Source organism: Encephalitozoon romaleae, chromosome VI, assembly GCF_000280035.1.
Source record: "Encephalitozoon romaleae SJ-2008 chromosome VI, complete sequence".
NCBI classification, from domain to species: domain Eukaryota; kingdom Fungi; phylum Microsporidia; family Unikaryonidae; genus Encephalitozoon; species Encephalitozoon romaleae.
In genome coordinates, this window is record NC_024901.1 from 87,553 (window position 1) to 104,695 (window position 17,143).

Below are 17,143 nucleotides of genomic sequence, written 5' to 3' on the forward strand. Positions count from 1 at the left end.
GTGTAATTCCCCTGTAATGACCCTGAAATAAGATGGAGGGTACAAAAGAAATAAGAAGGCACAAAATGCTTGGATATGCACTTACAGGGATTGAAGGGATGGTTCTTGTTGTGGTAATCGGGCAGGCTGTCAGGAATCCGTTAGGGATTCTCCTGAACCCACCTCAGGGATTCTTTCGAAATCTATGCTCTGTACGTACTGTGATGCTGTGGATCGGGATATGCCTGTATCTCATTGGGAAGATTGGCCTGGATGCAGGGAGAACACGGATTACCATCTTCCTTTATTATTTCGTCTCACAAACATTATTTCTTGGGTACTTTGCCACTCAATCCTCAAATGGATTGACGGGAGGCAGCATGGTGTCAATTCTTCCTGGTGCATGCTCTATATACAACACAATTCTCTCTATATCTCTGTCATCTCTCCAGGCATATGGAGAAGATATTCTATGGACGAGGCCAAGATATACACGAGTCAGGGGACTTTTCAACTACATGGGGAAAAGCATAGGTGTTGTGATGCAAGACATGCTTTATCTTTACACAAGTAGTACGGGGATGGCCATAGGAGGGCTGGGAATGTACTTAACGGTTTCCAGGACTCTATTTCCCTGGATCCGTTTTGGTGCCATCTTCCAGCCGTTAAATGAGACACCATGGAAGACATCCAAGAGCATTTTTCTTGCCAACATGTCCATTGTAGCCTATCTCTTCCTGGTGAGTGTTGTGGACAGACTGTTGGCATATAACATGTCGTTGATGAATCTAAGCCTGGCGAACTATTGGTACAAGGAGGAGGAGGACATAAGAACCCTCAGGCTTCGGTTTTTTCAGATCTCTGAGCTTTCTATGAGATATCCCGAGGTTCTTAGAAGGATTGCAAGATCGAACAGAAGTATGACATCTCTTGGGCTGTATATCCGTAGAGAGGAAAGTGAGATTCTAAAGGTAATGGAGATGATGAGGAAAGAAAAAGAAGCACTTGAATCCAAGATGTGGTTTTCTGTTCCTCAGATCAGCCAGCCTCTGGATAAGCCCAAAGCATTGGTGATGCAAAGGAGAATACAGTTTGTAAAGAGGATAAGGTCGTACAACTTCATTGAGATTCTTGGGTCTCGGATTGGGTATTTCTGCAAGATCTGGATTCTAATTAATAGATATAGAAGCACCAGGAGGTCTTTCCTGTTGGTAAAAAGTTTCATGAAGTTTCTGGAGAAGTACAAAGGCGACTACCTTCTTGTTAAAGATCTTGAAGAGGCTTTTGAGTCTGTAATGAAACACCTGCACAACGAGGTGTCTGACACTGAAGAGGTGATTGGGAGAGGTCTAGAATCGGACTTGTTCTGTAAGTAGCCTCGAAACTAATAATAAAGCTTTAGGTATTCTTGAACTACTGTAAGGTTTCATAAGAATAATAACTGAGACAGGAAGTAAATAAACAATGGGGATCAAGGATGCATTTGGGATGAGTGAAATAAGAAAGCTCTTTGGAGATGACGCCTTTGTGGCAAGTCCTTTGAGCAAATCACAGATTGTGAAGTACATTTCGTCCCCGAGTCCTAAGAAGCAAATGCAGGCCGCAAAGAGCTTGATGTGTAGGATGCAGTGCGGGGAGGATCTTTCCGATCTCTGTAACGATGTTATAAAGGCAATAGACACAAGAGACGCCGAGTTCAAAAGGATGCTGAACCTGTACTTGGTAAGGTACATACAGGGATGGCCTGCAAAGCAGCTAATATGTATTAACACAATGTTGAAGGATCTCGGAGACGGAAATAAGGAGATGAGATATTGTGCAATTCAGGACAGTGGATTACTAGGAGATGGTGTGGTGATAAAAAACTACATCAATCCTCTTAAAGAGCATGGGAAGAGCCAGGTGCCTGAGACCCGGAGAAAAGTAGCAGACTCTCTACAAAACTATTTCCGAAAAGATTCAAAGTTATTTTACGATTCAGGACTTTGTGACCTATTGAAAGATTTGGCGTTTGATGAAGATCCTAGTGTGAGTGCATCTGCATTAAACAGTATCCAAGTGATTGAGGAGGAGACAAAGATTCTGTCTACAGAAGACATCTACAAGCTTTTTAGAAGGAACACAGAGTCTGGAAGCAAGGAAGTTCTTGGAAGCCTTCTGGAGGTAATGAGGAACAGAGTAGAAGACTTTCACGACCCCTCTCTATTAGTTGGCTTGCTGGCAACATCCAACCTTCGTGTGTTCTATCTAGCATCCTCTCTACTTATTTCGATTGATCCTTCCTACAAGCAGATGGTGTTTGACCATCTGAAAGGATTTCTTTCATCTTACGATGAAGAGCTATATCTTGTGCTTGATTATGCAGAGTCTCTTCTTAAGGATGTAAGTTACGACAACTCCTGTTTTGCCATCTATCACAGCGATAAGAAGTACAACAAGATAAAGAAGCTCAGGCTACTGTTCAAAAGATTGGATGCCACTTCTATAAAGGAAATAAAAAACCAATGCAGAGATGAAGAGCTTCTTAGTGTGATTCTGAGGGAATCTCTTGATGCTGACTATCTAATAGAGGAGCCACTTAAGTGCATTCATAGGTCCGATGAAATGATCCGGGTACTTTATGAGGCAGACACGATTCCTGAAAAGTGGGAAGGTGTGGTAAGAGAGCTTCTAATGAATGCAAGAAAAGTGGAAGAAAGGCAGAAGTACATCTACCTTTGCGGGAGATATGTTCATGAAGTCCCCCTCGAGATCATGAATATCCAGAACTTGGGCATTCCATCTCTTACAAATGAAACCATTAGGTTTTACCTCAACCTCCATAGGAGAGGAGTGGCAAGCCTGGAAGAAACCCTTGCATATCTGCGCTTGATACAGAAAGGTTCCAAGGACAGAGTTAAGATGGTGATCAATGAGTTGAAGGTGCGAGGGATTGGAGTATTCGCAACGTTTTGTGATTCCAAGAAAAGAGACTTCGACGGTGCTGATGCCAAGAGGTTTGTCACTGTAAAGCCTAAGGAGAAGTCCAGCTCGATACTTGATGTGAAGCCCTACTATGGGCTTGAGGAGAATAGACTTATTGGCGATGATTCCGAGAAGATCACAGAGGAGTTTCCTGGCGGAGAGGAATCCTTAGCTGAAAGCTGCTTCTCTCTTGAAAAAGGCTCTGGGAATGCTGACGGTCGTTCTGATGTGACCGGAGACAGCGCCGCACTTCCCTCTAGCTATTCACACCATCCAACCTTATTCCTGGGCAAGCAAGATGAGGAAAATGTCTGGCTGAGGTTTGCAGAGAGGCAATACTCCATAGGCGGGAAGAGAGGAAAGGAGGAGGAGTCGATGAGACTAATAGACACAAATGGCCTGAAGGGGATCCTTAGCATCTCCAATGACGAAGTCATCCTTCAGGTTGATATATTAGAAAGCCCATTAGTTATTTATTATAAATGCAAAGGAAGACTCAACAACGTTAGGGTTGATGCGGAAGGAGTGTTTCCTCTCTTCTCAATAAACCTTTCAGTAGTCAACTCGAAGTTCAGTTTGACAATAGGAAAGTCCACTTATGGTATTCACCTAGGAATTAGAAGTTTGATGGTCCCTTACAAGTGCTCAAAAGGTGAGTTTGAGAAAGGATTCCAGGAACTCAAGGACTATATCCTCTTAGATGGGCTTGACATGGAAAGGACCTATCCAGTAGACAGCTATTCATTCTCATTCTCTGTCCTTGGATCAAGGTTTTATGGAAAGCATCTTGATAATCAAGTGATTCTGAAGGGCTCGAAAAAGCTGCTAGGGCTCTTTTGAGTACATTGAATAAACAGATGGAGAGACAAAGGATTTATTTCTAAACCAATGGGTGTTCTATCTTAGTGGTGCATAAAGACCCTTCCACCTGATACCACGCGGAGGTGCAGAACTACATCAGGTATGAAGTCAGATATTGCTTTGTCATCAGCTCTCAGCCTGGGGCGGCAAGTATCATCACTCTTCAGGGGTAAGGTGCGCAAAAATACTTTATATAGACAGCTATTTATTACCAAACCTACCCATCACAGACCTTAGCATTGAATCGTGGCGTTTCCCAGAACCCTCCTTCCTTAAATGCTCACGGCACAGATTTCTAAGCCCTTTACTCTTTCCCAGAACCTTGGCCGTGGCATCCGAATCTAAATATACAATGATATCAACTGCAGCCGCCCCAATAATCTCAAAGCACTTTACAACACCCTCCACCATCTCCTCTTGCTTCCATATATTCCTCCTAACAAGTCTTGACAGAAACGAAACAACAAAGTTCTTCAGGTTTGGAAACTTCAACAGAGTTTGGATCAAGGTCCGAACAATCAGAAGAGGCAGCTCCTTCTCCAAAGTAGTCAATGTGAACAAAAAGTCACTCTCGTTGAATCTTGGAGATTTGAAGCAGAGGTTAAGAATCCGGATGGCCTTTGAGATGTCTGGAATCCTATGTGCAAAGATCAGAAGCTCAGAACATTCTATAGCCCTCAGAAAGGTATTCAAGGACTCGGTGTCAACAACATAGTCAGGAATGTATTTGTACACATCAGATTTCTCCAAATACGGCAACAAGTCGTATATAAAACGATCGTCCTTCAGATAGTTATCTAGTAGATAGATTCTAAGCTGGCCCTTGATAGCCCTCCTCCTGAGAATAGTCCGTATAAGGGTCTCTTTCCTTTGGTCGTTCTTCATGGACTTGATGAGATTAATCACAGCCCAATCTTCCTTTTCTTTTAACAGATCTACAAAACTGTTCATGCTTTCCTGTGTGTCAACAGCATCCAATGTAAGAGGTAAGGCCCTATCATTAGACTTAGATACCTCAATCAGTTCCTGCCCACTCAGTTTAAAGCAAGGTGCATAGTCTCCAAGAACTTCGTAGTTCTCCTTGAAGACTTCTAGCATGCTTTCCCTCGATATATTTACTCTTTCCTCAGAAATCATCTTCACAATCTTTTCAACATATACTCTCCTTTCCTTGATCATGTGATTCAATATCTCCACAGTCTCATCTGTTATCCTCTCTACAACCTTCTCTACATTAAGTGAAACAAGATGCTTGACGATGTCAATCCTAAAGTATTGCTTGCTCTCAAGAATTAGCTCAACCGTGGCATCGTAGACATCCCGGTTCAGTAGGTATGCATACACAAAAAATGAGTGGCTGTACTTTTCGTTCTTGCTTATGAACAGTAATGCCTCCAAGGAATCCCTAACTTCAAGCATCCTCACAATCCTTGAGATACCTATGTCTATTGTATTTGCATCCTTGATCCTTCCAAGGAGATTAAAGGCCTCAGTAATCGGGCTCGGGAGCACTTCCTCCCTCTTTTCGTGGAAGTATGTCTGGATGGTGTTCTCAATCTCAATGTTGCTGGTTTTCACAAGTGTCTCAAAAACTAGGTCAATGAGAAGGCTAAGAGGGTCAAACTCCTTCTTCATCCCTTCCCCGCCTTTCTTTCCACGTACCTCCGTAAAGTCAAATAGCCTCATTTCAGAAGCAAAGCGATTAAGCATACTTGGAATCCTCTTTGCTATCCTTTTGTTCAGCATATGCACATGGTAGTTTACCGACCTCTGTGCATACCTCGGGCATATCATTCCCTTGCTCTGTGCACTCCGAAGATATGCAAGAAGAATCACAGCACTGTCTCTATCTAGTATTTTTGAAGCTGTGGAGAAGAAGTAAACCATCTCTATGGGACTCATATTCTTGAGATAGAAGATAAGGAAAGTTAGACCCTCTTCAGAATACCTCTCGACTAGGTGGTATCTTATCTTTTCCATTGGCAAGGCCTTTACGAACCCTATTTAAAAGAGCACTTTTCCATGAACAAAACTAAAAAGAATAGCCATAGGTATTTACTTAAGGATAGAGCCTATTGGGATCCCTGGGAAACAGCGAGAAGCGTCTTATGTCTCCCATTCCAAAGTATGCCTTCATCAGCCTTTCAAGCCCAATTCCACACCCCCCATGCGGAGGCGCTCCATACCTGAATGACTCCAAGTATCCTCCAAGAGAAGATGGAGATATCCCGTGCTCCTCAACATATCTGACCAGGTCCTTGTAAACATTGACTCGCTGTGCCCCAGACAGAATCTCTTCTCCTCTGAGAATGAAGTCATACGACCTTGTCACTCCCTTCTCCTCATCTCTGTATGTATAGAAGGGCCTTGTACATATCGGATAGTCCTTTATCACAAAGATATCAACCCCGTGCATTCTCTCCACTATGGATCCCAGTTTTTTCTCATTTTCACTGCTGAAGTCATCCTCATACTTCATCTCAACACCTTCTTTCAAAAGGAGATCTACACATTCTTTGTGCGTGAGAACAACCGGCTGAGAATTATATCTGATGTCCTCAAATCGATGGAAGGCCCTGATTGTTTCCAGTTCTTCTCTGGTATTCTTCCTTCAAACTGTCAAAGATACTTACAAACATCGAATGGATAAATGCAATCATATCGTTATAGTCCGTGGATATCTCCATCTCCATGTCAAGTCCTACAAACTCACTAAGATACCTATTGATGTTGGACTCCTCTGCACGATACACATGCCCTATCTCACATACCCTCTTCAACCCTCCTATAATCGCCATCTGCTTGTACAGCTGAGGGCTCTGGGCCATAAATGCCTTTCTCTTGAAGTAATCCACACTAAAAAGATTAGCTCCCCCTTCACTAGAGCTTCCAATAAGCTTCGGTGTCTTTATTTCCACAAACCCATTCCTTCTGAGATAGCCTCTGAAGAAAAACATCACTCCGTCTATGATCCGAAAGGTGGCTCTTGCTTGTGGAGTCCGAAGATCCATCGCCCTGTTGTCCAGTCTGATGTGATATCCAACATTCTGAAGTGTTGGGTTTTTTTCTCTCTCTTCAGCCGTTGCGGAGGCATCCTTCATTACGAACGGTAAGTTCTTATCAGCAGCACTGAGGATATCAAACCCAAGAATATGGATCTCAATATCCTTCTTGTCGCAGCCAGATATCTCCTTCTCCTGCTTCACCACCTTCCCCTTTACCTCAATGAAAGACTCGTGTGTCACCTTCTTGAGCAAATTGAATTCCTGTGGTGTTAAACTCCCCTTGCCACCAATAGGCTTTTCACACATGCACTGAATAGTGCATCCATTGTCCCGTAGAACTATGAACACATATTTTCCTGTACACGAAACCTTGAGAGCAAATCCCCGCACTCTTATACACTTTCCATCAAGGTTTCCATCCAGGTCTTTTATTTCTGTTATCCCATTTATAGAAATCCTAGAAAGTTGAGTTTCCATGCAAGGGCTCAAGCCTTTTGCTAGTTATTTTTCTTAGAATCACTATCTCATGCTTTTAGACCAGAGCGTCTGTTCTTTCCAAAAGATCATATCATTGGTATATCTAGAACCCTGTTATATTTTATTAAGGAGCAGAAAGGAGGAGGAAAGGTATAAATATCAAGAAAACCACCTCGGAATGGAAGAAAATGAGAGTCCGGAAAAACCAGGAAGAACTAAGATTCCTTTTGAGCTGATTATAAGCACCGTCAACTTTCTCATTGCCACAGCACAGGTGGGACTCCACCTGAAAATTGGAACCCCAAGTGGCCTTGTTATGAAGGTCTCAAGATTTACAACTTCAGCTGTTCTTCTAGTTCCGGCCTTCAAGATTCTTTATCAATTGCATAGGTTTGTGAGGGACCATGGGGTTAGAAAGATGAACAGAGTCAAGATTCTTTGGATGGTTGCATATCTGTTGGCTCTTTTTTCAGGGATTGCATTCCTTTTTGTTAAGCCTAATATGACAGATCTAAAGGGCCAGGCTATGATTGTATCCATGGCATCGTTGCTAGGAATGGTTATCTCGTGTGCACTTCTGGATTACAAGCATCTTCCAAAGAGAAACTATATTGACTACCTCATCATATTTTCTTGCCTTGTCTTCATTGTAATGCTTGCATCCCTCCTTCCTCCTCTTAAAAAACATGATATGGTATCGAAGGTGGCTGCATGGGGATCCATGGCTACAGGACTCATCATTCCCGTCCTTCAGAGCCTTCTTTCCCCAGGAAGTATCTCTGAACCTGTCTCTTATGAAGACTTTGCCATGTTCAATGTTTTAAGTATAGCCATTCTTGCCCTTAGTATTGCCGCAGTAGCATCCCCGCATGTTCTCGAATGGTACGATAAAAAGCCTCGTACTAACACAGCCAGGACTCTGGCTTCCATTAATAATGGGGGCACACCCAGTTAGAAACTAAATGAGTTGGATTAACCGAGAATTTATCGTTATCCCACAATATCTGCCATAAGCAATTTAATAAAAAGAATACAGTTACTCAATCTCTGCAAACATTTCATCAATGTCATTGGTATCTTCAATACATTCAATATCACCCACTAGATAATGGATCCTAGAGCATAGGCCCAAGATAATAAGTGTATAGCTAATAAGATGCCCCTCTGGAATGTTTGATGTTGCCAAGATATACAACTCCTCACTCACTCTACGGATTTCATCTTTCTTGCTCTTTACTTTGTTGAGAAGAAAGGACTGGGAAAGTCTTTTCAAGTGAACAAGCTTCCTAAACAGCTTCGAACCTCGATGCCCGTTCTTTGACTTATATACAACCAGTTTTAGAATTTCCAGCTCTTCCATGAGCTTGAGATTCTCTTCCTCCGAAGTTCGAGTTTCTAAGCCCATAAGGGTTGGGGATTTCGATCCTCACGAAATCATCCATTCTTTTTAGAGAATAATATCAATTGCATCTTTTGATGTTGAGCTGATATAGAGTTTTCTGTCCACTGGCCTGAGAAGACACCCCTACATTCTTCAATTGATTGCTTCCTATCCCTAAAGACTCCAGAACATTCAGCTTTGATAGAAGTTTGGGCCATACGTACTCATCAATCGTTCCCCTTCCAACCAGATATATAATATCAACACTGCTTTTCTGTCCAATCCTATGTATTCTATCCTCTGCCTGAAGAAGAACCCCAGGATTCCAGTACAGCTCGGCAAACACCACTGCCCTCCCCGCAGTGAGTGTAAGCCCGGTGCTACATGCTGTTATACTTAATAGTGCAACTCTTATCTCATCATTTTCTTGGAAGTTTTTGACTAGAAGATGCCTATTGCCACTAGGTATGGATCCATCAATCCTGATCATCGGAACCTTTCTTTCTACACAAAACTCCTCAATCCCATCCATCATCTCCGAATGGTGGCAGAAGATCACAAACTTCATGTTTTTCTCCATCATCGTTGCTAGATATTGCTTCACCTGCTCCATCTTCAGCTTAACAGCCTCTCGGTACTGCACAACCACATTCATATCCACACTCTCTCCCACAACTTCTTTTCTAGGATCACTTTGCTTTCCTTCGCATTGCAAAACAACCTGTCTCCTGAACTTTGGAGGCAACTGCGCCAGCACCTCGTCTTTTGTTCTCCTGATCATAAAGCACTTCTTCAAAATATAGTTGAGCTCCTCTGCATTGCTGCATCCCTTGTAATCATACCACAGGCCCACCTTCCTTCCGTTGCAGTATCTAGCTCCATATTCTGCAAAGCGTGGAAATATCGTTCTGTCAATAGATGCTATTATGGGGTACAGTTCAAGTGGCCTGCTCACTGCTGGTGTTCCAGAAAGCAGGACAGCCCTGGGAACCCTCTGAAGTAATGGAACTATTGCCTTTGTTCTTTTGGTCTGTAGACTTTTGAGATAGTGGCATTCATCAGCAATTACCACCCCCACCTCACATCTAAGTAATGCATTTGCATTGCTAGAGGCTACTTCATAACTCACAATCCCAATCGTTTGCCCAAAGTCCTCCTTTCTTCTCATCACCATTGCTTCTGCTCCTAAGAACCTTTTACATGCATCAGCCCAATCTTCAAGCAAGGATGCGGGTGCAATAATCAGCAGAGGCCACTCAGACCTGTAGTAATACGAAATAGCAAGCGCCTGGATGGTCTTCCCCAGCCCCATATCATCTGCAACAACTATCCTTCCTCTCCTACTCAAGGCATACTGTACACCCTCTCTTTGGAATGGGAGTAGCATATCATATATGTCCCCAAAAAGCTCAAACTCCTCCTCATCCACTTCCTGGCATGCAATCCTTAACGTTCCTTTTGGAATCTCATCGAACATAAGCTTATTCCTCTTCAACTCCCCTTTCACAGATATATAATCCTTCACGCTTATTCTCCATTCATTACTCTTAACATCATACACACTCTCCTCCAACTTGCTTAATTCAGTGCACAGCCTCTTATTAGACGGCCTTAGCACAACCTTCCCATCCTCATTCACATAAACTTTTATCTTTATGGGATTCATCTCTTCTCTCTCATCCCTCTTCTTATCCATTACCTCTTCCTTGGGCCCATTAAGTCTGGCTTCAATGGCCCTCTCCCAACTCTCCTTTCCCATCCCTTCAACTTGCACAATCCAAAAAGAATAAATAGCCAAGACCTTACTTTATTAACAAATATTATTCCTCGTCAATATTCACAACCCTTCTCTCAATCAAGTAGTTTTCATCCAGGAGCTTCTTGTAGAAACCTTTCTCGTTCTGGAGGCTCTGCCCAATCTTCCTTGACACAAAAACCATATATCCAACTACAGCACTCAGGACAATAAACTCCACATTGTTTAGTCCAAGAAGTAAGGTCACGGCATTGTACATATACCAGATTCCAAACACAACGGAAATAAATGCATTGATCTTGCACAACTCTCTGACAAGTGCTCGGAAGGTGTAATTCTCGGGAGACGAACTTAGAATCGTTTCTACAATCGAGGTGGAGCTAAAGAAAAACAGAAACAGCCTCAAAGGCCGTAGTCCATTGATTCCCACTCCATCATTGGAGAGTACAATAACCATCAGACTTCCAAACAGAGGATACACCGTGTTTATGTACATATTCACAATCCCGTGCTTGCATAACTCTCCAACCGTTTGCAGAATATCCTTCTCTCCTTTTATACTGTTCACTGCCACATGTATTATTATCCATGACAATCGAAAGAGAAAAGCCAGGACCAGATAGAATAACATATCTCCAGAGTCCCTGACATATGCATCCATGTTAATCCTTTCAACAATGCGATTGGCAATAAAAGCATAGCCGGTGTAAAGGCAATACAGAGATAGAACAACAGACAATCCTATTAGACCGCATTTAAGAGCAAAAAACCTTGGAATATAGAAGATTGCAAAGTCAGAAGACAGATGAGTATTGAAGTACTTGTGGATCTCTCTTTCGGTTGGCCTTCTTCTTTCTCGTGCCCTAACATGTTGTTTCTTGAAGATCTTGTTCTTATTGGCACACCATCTCAGCATTTGCTTGTCATATCTTCTCATTCGTGTATTATAGAGAAAGTTCTCCATCTCAAGGATCCGGGCCTCTAGCCTTACAATCTTGTCGAGTCCTTTCACTACATAGTCACAAAGTATCTTGTTTGAGTACAGAACCATTGTAAAGGCCTTGTAGCTAAGAGACAGCTTTAGAAAGCTTCTTATGGAAAACTTTATGCTCATTTCTCCACAGACCAATCTGATCATCATAAGCCCTGCCCCATAGAACAAGGTGAAGAGCCCCAGATATGCCATCACTCGGAGAAGTATCCTTGAGATCCCTACTCTAGAAGCCTCGTATAGCTCATCCATCCGGGAGTCGTCATCATCAGGGACAAAGTGAAAAACACCTGGCCGGAAGCATCTCTTGAATCTGAGAAAGATATTTCTTATTACAATGCTAAAGGTATATCCAATCGACATGTGGAATACTAAAGAAACGCTTCCCTTCAGGACAGCTCCATACTCATTGTTGAGATCCAATACATGCATTCCTCCGTTTAGTATGCCCCCAAACATATAGTGAAGAATCAATCCAAATGTTAGATTCATGAAGAATATGTTCATCATGACTATAAGATATATCTTCATGAAGATACATATGTATTTCATACTGCTGGACTTAAATCTTCTCCACATATATTCAGTACATCCCATGACTATCCAAAAGACAATTCCAAATCCCACCAATCTAGAATATAACTCCTTCAGATTCGTGTCAGAAAGGAACTCGCCAAAGGCTCCGGGAACTTTAGGAATAGAAATGAGCCCTCCGATGCCATATATCACAGGTATGAACGAGACCGGAAGGGTCATCTCAACAGCTCCCACTATTATCGGCCTGAATAGAAAGCTTCTCATGGGGTCATTCGATGTTCTGCGCCGCTCCCTCTCACCATCAATGGCCTCGTTCATTTCTCTAGAAGTGGTTGTGGGGAAATCCGAGGATAAATTACCATCCGGCCCATCTGTTGCCTCACTCCTGGATGTTCTTGCAGACCCCTCCTCCTGTGTAGACTCTCTGTCCATAGATTCAAATATCGCTCTTGGATTTATTGTCACCCTTCTTCTCCTTATACCCTCACCAAACTTCTCTCGGATCTGATTAAATAGGCATCGATTGATCTGTGCTAACCATGCCAATGGAATCCCAATTGCTATGCATATCAGGCTGTCTCTTAAACTAGGCCTAATATTAAAATCATAAAAACCCGTCGATACCATAAAGAGGTATCCATTAAAATAGAAAACACCCAGCCACCTAATCATCTGTAGGATGCACCATGCAAGAACAATCGCCACCTTCCATCCCATGCCGCCTATTCCCTTGATAAGTATGGACAGAGGAAGTACCCGAGGCGTATCTGGCTTGTAAATGTCTTGGAATCGATATTCATAATGGCATATGTCACATCTCTTGATCTTCGAGCATTCTATCCACGACATCAAACACTCCCTATGGATGTACTTGATTGTTCCAGAACATCTGCATGGATTGCATAGGTCATCTCCTCTTACATCTCCCATGTGACAGATTTTGCAATACCTTTTCTCCTCACTCATAGGGGTACTCTGTTTCGATATGAATCAAGCTAATGAATGATCCAGATACTATAAGAAAAACATCAACGAAACCGTGGGCCTTTATTACCTATAGTCTATAAATTCACAACAGTAAACAGAAGCATGGTCCCCTTCCTCTCAAAATATCTTCTTAATGCATCATCCACCGCATATCTCAGTCCGTTTTCCTCTAGGGAAAGAACATCCTCTACAAACTCAAGTATCTCCTGAGCTCCAGTAATTGCATCCGATGGTGTGTCCTTGATGTCAAAGTTCACCATAAAGAAGGACTTTGTACAAGAAGACCCATCAGCGTAGTGTTCAAATATACTGGTAAACACCCTTTCTTCACAAGTTATTACTAGGTCGAAGTCTTCATCCCTCTGAAAAAAGTTCTCTGGCTTTTCCTTCACTCTCATGTTTCTCTCTAACAAGTAAAGAATCCCAGACTCTCGGTAGTAGTCTTCATTCTTCATGCATAAATCATCGTAAATCTGCTGGTATGTCTGGCCAAAGCTGTACACATTTGGCTTATCCATCGTTTCTCCAGGGAGCTTTATGACGGGGTTTGTACCAAAGGACTTGATTGGGATTCCTTTCTTTGCAAATAGATCGTGTGTCTGCATACTTCTATTTTGATTCATTGCACAGCTGACTGCCAGCTTCATTAAGGGTATCAGATCTCACAGGGTAAAGCGGAACCACACACCACCTTCACTACTGCAGCCTTCGACCTTCTTCGGAACTTTCTGTCTCCGAGTCATTCAGAAAGCTCACCATCGGTAGAGAGGGAAATGGTGGGAGGTACAGACTGGTGTTTTCATATCCCGGGGGATGTGATCTATTCCGTCCCACAATTCCAGAATGTGACAACAGTCCCTCAAGGTCGACATCAAAATCTTCCCCCTTCTCCAGCTTCTCCATCGTTTTGATATGCTCCTCAATCTGCAGGATCTCATCGTACATCCTTCTCTTTATTCCAAGAGCCTCAAGAGACTTCTTCTCAATAACTTCGTTCCATTTATGGCTGTTGAATGCAAGGGATTCTCTGGTAGAAAGTCTCTCTAGCTCGGAGTACGATATCTCGTCGTTGATATATCTCTTAAGTCCAGATAGAAACTCCTCACTGACATCCTTATATAACCTATCCATAAAGGGATAAACACAACTAATCATTAAAACTTTATTCTTCATCATCCTTGTTACTTTTCTCAGTCTCTCCGTCCCTTGTCTTCTCCTCTTCCTTCTTCCCTCCCTTTCTTCTTTTATTTGTTTCCTTGGGTGCCTCAGACGCACGCTTCTTGCTTCTGACGGAAGCTTTCCTAAGTGTCTTTACTCCGCCCACTTCTCCATCGTCCTGTGGTAAAAGTCTCATTGCACTCGATCTTCTTCTTCGCCCTCCAGGCCTCTCATTTGCTTCTTCGTCTCCCTTCTCCCGCTTCTCTTCTCTTCTCTTATCGTCTCCTTCTTCATCGGGCTCCTCCTTCTCTCCTTCAATCCTACTCATCACATCGGTAGCAATAGCATTCTTCATGTCACTCGAAGATAAGACCTCCTTGACTTCATCTCTAATGTCTTCCTTGACATCTTCCATAAAGTCCCTTTTCAGGTCTTCTTTTAACTCCTCCTTGATATTGTCTTTAACATTCTGTTTCAGCTCATCAAGTTCCTCATCTATTGCTGCATGCTCTTCTTTCATCTTCTCTTCAACAACCTTCTCAGCACTATCTAGAATCTCCTTCTTTATCATCACCTCTCCAAGATCCCTGGAATTCTTCTTTCCCATCGACGGAAGAACAGGCGTGTCAACCATGGACGTCTCAATCGACTCCTTGATTTCTTTCTTAAGCACCTCCTTCTGTTCCTCAATCACCTGCTTCACAGAAGACACATTCTCAACTTCCTCTCCACACAGAGAAACATTTACTCCGGTAACCTTGTTAAGTGCAATAGAAACAACCGCATCTCCAATTCCGTCTCCCTTCTCTTCCCCTGAATTCGAAATCTTTATTCTTTTTCCACCCTCAGAAAGATCTTTCTTCTCCTCCCCTTCCCGATTCAGGTAACTGAGTTCCATCGTTGGCCTTCTAATAATCTTATCCTCATCAACAAAATCTCCAGGCTCAGTCAGAGAAAACACAAACTTATACCTGTTTATCTTCACCACATCTCCAAATCGGAATCCATACATCGATTCCTTCTCAAGAGCTTCCTCATTCAAAAATACATTGTTTCCAAGCACCCGGATCTTCATATGGTCAAAATACACAAGCACGTGCCTTTCCTCAATAGACGGCTGCTGCAGCCTTACATCTGAATCAAGCCCACTCCCTATTGTTATTTCAGACTCATTAGTAAATGCAACACTTCGAACCTTGTCATCACTTCCTAATGATGATAGCTTGTATTTCTCTCCCATCAATTCAAGGGCTCAAAACCTCTTCACATATCCTCGTCACAAACAAAATACCCATATACATAACAAAAACACCAGAGGAATTTATTCAATCTTGATTAAAATGCCCTTCTCTACATTTCTATTCATATACTCCCCGCACCCTACAAACACTCTACATTCACATGCCTTCTTTATCTCCCCAACATCAACACTGAACCTGACATTTGTCCTTTTCTCAAAGTCGTCTATAACCTTTATCTTTCCATAGATAACATTGTCCACGGTCAGCATCACAATCCACTTGACAAAAAATACCTCCTTCATAAACGGTGCATGCACTATCATCTCTCCTTTTCCACCAACATCAACTTTGCACTCACGGTCAAGAACCACATTGATCGTCGCAATGCTTCCTCCAGGAATGACATACACAGCCTGATCAGCCTTTGCAGCTCTTGCTCTTTCTTCAGAGTCATTCCGGGTAACCAAGTTCTCAGATGAAGAAGGCTCGTCATGATCCTCGTCTTTAACTACCCCTGTCTCAATCACAGATGCACTGAACTCAGTTATCTTAACCAAAGGAATACTATTGTATACATTCAGAGCGGACTCCCTTTTTTCCCCAGAAGGAAGTGTCCCCAGATATCCTTCTACAGATACCTTTTCCTTGCTGTTCTCTTGTATAAATATATCTTCAAACTTCACAAAGGGAATCTGTAGCATAGAGTACTTCACATCAAACACAGCCTGGATAATCATCGACTCAAGAATCACAAGGTTTCTCACAACCCCTCCATATCTCTTGGCTATCCCAATCGCCTTCATCCCTTCTACTAATCTCAGAGAAACCTTCTGCACATATTCAACATCACTTCTTTCTGCCTGCCCAATCCTGAACAAGTGATCCATTAGCACAAGATACCCCTTGTTCTCCTTTCCACAATCCTTTAGTGGAAATGCAAACCCACTTTCGATCTTGCTTCTTAACCCCTCAACATCACTCCTCCATCTATACTCGCTGAATTCAACAGACTTCGTCATAAGAACAATCAACCTCATCACTACTTCAAGAGGGCGTTTTGTTTGATTCATCCCAACATCAATCTTTTCATAGAACGTCTCCATAGTCCGGAAATTAACACCTACTCTGTTGAGGTCTCGGATCTCCCTCCACTTCCTGTAGGCCCATCTTGGGAGAAATACCCCAAGAAGTAAAGAGTACAGGCCAAATGCATAAATCCCTCTCTTGATAACCACCTTAGGTATTGCAATTATCTCTCCGGTTTTCGATTCACTGTTCAGCCATGTCTCATATCTCTTCTTATCACTGACAAGCCCATATGCTTTGTTAATGATCTTTTGCTTCTCTTCATACTCCTTCCGGAGGTCCTCAGGTGCTTTGCTAAGGTTGTACTTCATCAGAAGCTTCCGAAGCTTCCTCTTAATCTCCTTCTCTCCTGTGCCTTCGTCAACCCCAAGCACCTCCAGAGGGTCAAACCCCTTATTATACTCAATCTTCAGGGTCCTTATGTTGCTGATCAAATATGATATAATAGCCCATATAATCATCGTAAACACTTTTCTTTTCGTTTTTCTGTTCACCTCCTTGTTCTTGCATCCAGAACAAAAGCATCGCACCCTTCTGATCGGAGAACTATCAACTAGGTCGTATGTCATGTAAAGAGCCACAGGAACCAGCATCGATAACAGTAGATAACTCGAGGCAAGGCCCGATTCATCATACTCATAGTCATATGCCATCAAGGGTCTTTGTTGATTTCCAAAAAAACAAAAATTTAATCTCTATTCAGCCTAGCCCTTCATCCCT

General features: G+C 42.5%; 13 protein-coding genes across 13 annotated transcripts; 3 read left to right on the forward strand and 10 right to left on the reverse strand.

The window, feature by feature from the left end:
• Window positions 1-32: 32 nt before the first annotated feature.
• On the forward strand, window positions 33-1,355 carry EROM_060690 (hypothetical protein; the record flags this gene model as incomplete). Its single annotated transcript, XM_009266384.1, has 1 exon — window positions 33-1,355. One exon carries the CDS (start codon window positions 33-35, stop codon window positions 1,353-1,355), a length of 1,323 nt encoding a protein of 440 aa, XP_009264659.1.
• Window positions 1,356-1,443: 88 nt separating this feature from the next.
• EROM_060700 (vesicle coat complex subunit) lies at window positions 1,444-3,783 on the forward strand (the record flags this gene model as incomplete). Its single annotated transcript, XM_009266385.1, has 1 exon — window positions 1,444-3,783. The coding sequence occupies one exon, from the start codon at window positions 1,444-1,446 to the stop codon at window positions 3,781-3,783; it is 2,340 nt and encodes a 779-aa protein (XP_009264660.1).
• A 222-nt stretch (window positions 3,784-4,005) lies between these two features.
• Window positions 4,006-5,784, reverse strand: EROM_060710 (hypothetical protein; the record flags this gene model as incomplete). Its single annotated transcript, XM_009266386.1, has 1 exon — window positions 4,006-5,784. One exon carries the CDS (start codon window positions 5,782-5,784, stop codon window positions 4,006-4,008), a length of 1,779 nt encoding a protein of 592 aa, XP_009264661.1.
• Window positions 5,785-5,863: 79 nt separating this feature from the next.
• EROM_060720 (aspartyl-tRNA synthetase) lies at window positions 5,864-6,283 on the reverse strand (the record flags this gene model as incomplete). The annotated part of the gene is made up of 1 exon (XM_009266387.1): window positions 5,864-6,283. The coding sequence occupies one exon, from the start codon at window positions 6,281-6,283 to the stop codon at window positions 5,864-5,866; it is 420 nt and encodes a 139-aa protein (XP_009264662.1).
• A 79-nt stretch (window positions 6,284-6,362) lies between these two features.
• Window positions 6,363-7,286, reverse strand: EROM_060730 (aspartyl-tRNA synthetase; the record flags this gene model as incomplete). Its single annotated transcript, XM_009266388.1, has 1 exon — window positions 6,363-7,286. One exon carries the CDS (start codon window positions 7,284-7,286, stop codon window positions 6,363-6,365), a length of 924 nt encoding a protein of 307 aa, XP_009264663.1.
• Window positions 7,287-7,464: 178 nt separating this feature from the next.
• EROM_060740 (hypothetical protein) lies at window positions 7,465-8,241 on the forward strand (the record flags this gene model as incomplete). The annotated part of the gene is made up of 1 exon (XM_009266389.1): window positions 7,465-8,241. The coding sequence occupies one exon, from the start codon at window positions 7,465-7,467 to the stop codon at window positions 8,239-8,241; it is 777 nt and encodes a 258-aa protein (XP_009264664.1).
• Window positions 8,242-8,322: 81 nt separating this feature from the next.
• Window positions 8,323-8,691, reverse strand: EROM_060750 (hypothetical protein; the record flags this gene model as incomplete). The annotated part of the gene is made up of 1 exon (XM_009266390.1): window positions 8,323-8,691. One exon carries the CDS (start codon window positions 8,689-8,691, stop codon window positions 8,323-8,325), a length of 369 nt encoding a protein of 122 aa, XP_009264665.1.
• A 55-nt stretch (window positions 8,692-8,746) lies between these two features.
• On the reverse strand, window positions 8,747-10,426 carry EROM_060760 (Snf2/Rad54-like helicase; the record flags this gene model as incomplete). Its single annotated transcript, XM_009266391.1, has 1 exon — window positions 8,747-10,426. One exon carries the CDS (start codon window positions 10,424-10,426, stop codon window positions 8,747-8,749), a length of 1,680 nt encoding a protein of 559 aa, XP_009264666.1.
• Window positions 10,427-10,487: 61 nt separating this feature from the next.
• Window positions 10,488-12,917, reverse strand: EROM_060770 (SSM4 protein; the record flags this gene model as incomplete). Its single annotated transcript, XM_009266392.1, has 1 exon — window positions 10,488-12,917. One exon carries the CDS (start codon window positions 12,915-12,917, stop codon window positions 10,488-10,490), a length of 2,430 nt encoding a protein of 809 aa, XP_009264667.1.
• Window positions 12,918-13,012: 95 nt separating this feature from the next.
• EROM_060780 (Ssu72-like protein) lies at window positions 13,013-13,585 on the reverse strand (the record flags this gene model as incomplete). The annotated part of the gene is made up of 1 exon (XM_009266393.1): window positions 13,013-13,585. One exon carries the CDS (start codon window positions 13,583-13,585, stop codon window positions 13,013-13,015), a length of 573 nt encoding a protein of 190 aa, XP_009264668.1.
• Window positions 13,586-13,634: 49 nt separating this feature from the next.
• Window positions 13,635-14,093, reverse strand: EROM_060790 (hypothetical protein; the record flags this gene model as incomplete). The annotated part of the gene is made up of 1 exon (XM_009266394.1): window positions 13,635-14,093. The coding sequence occupies one exon, from the start codon at window positions 14,091-14,093 to the stop codon at window positions 13,635-13,637; it is 459 nt and encodes a 152-aa protein (XP_009264669.1).
• Window positions 14,094-14,100: 7 nt separating this feature from the next.
• On the reverse strand, window positions 14,101-15,336 carry EROM_060800 (hypothetical protein; the record flags this gene model as incomplete). Its single annotated transcript, XM_009266395.1, has 1 exon — window positions 14,101-15,336. One exon carries the CDS (start codon window positions 15,334-15,336, stop codon window positions 14,101-14,103), a length of 1,236 nt encoding a protein of 411 aa, XP_009264670.1.
• Window positions 15,337-15,417: 81 nt separating this feature from the next.
• EROM_060810 (preprotein translocase subunit Sec63) lies at window positions 15,418-17,076 on the reverse strand (the record flags this gene model as incomplete). The annotated part of the gene is made up of 1 exon (XM_009266396.1): window positions 15,418-17,076. One exon carries the CDS (start codon window positions 17,074-17,076, stop codon window positions 15,418-15,420), a length of 1,659 nt encoding a protein of 552 aa, XP_009264671.1.
• Window positions 17,077-17,143: the final 67 nt, after the last annotated feature.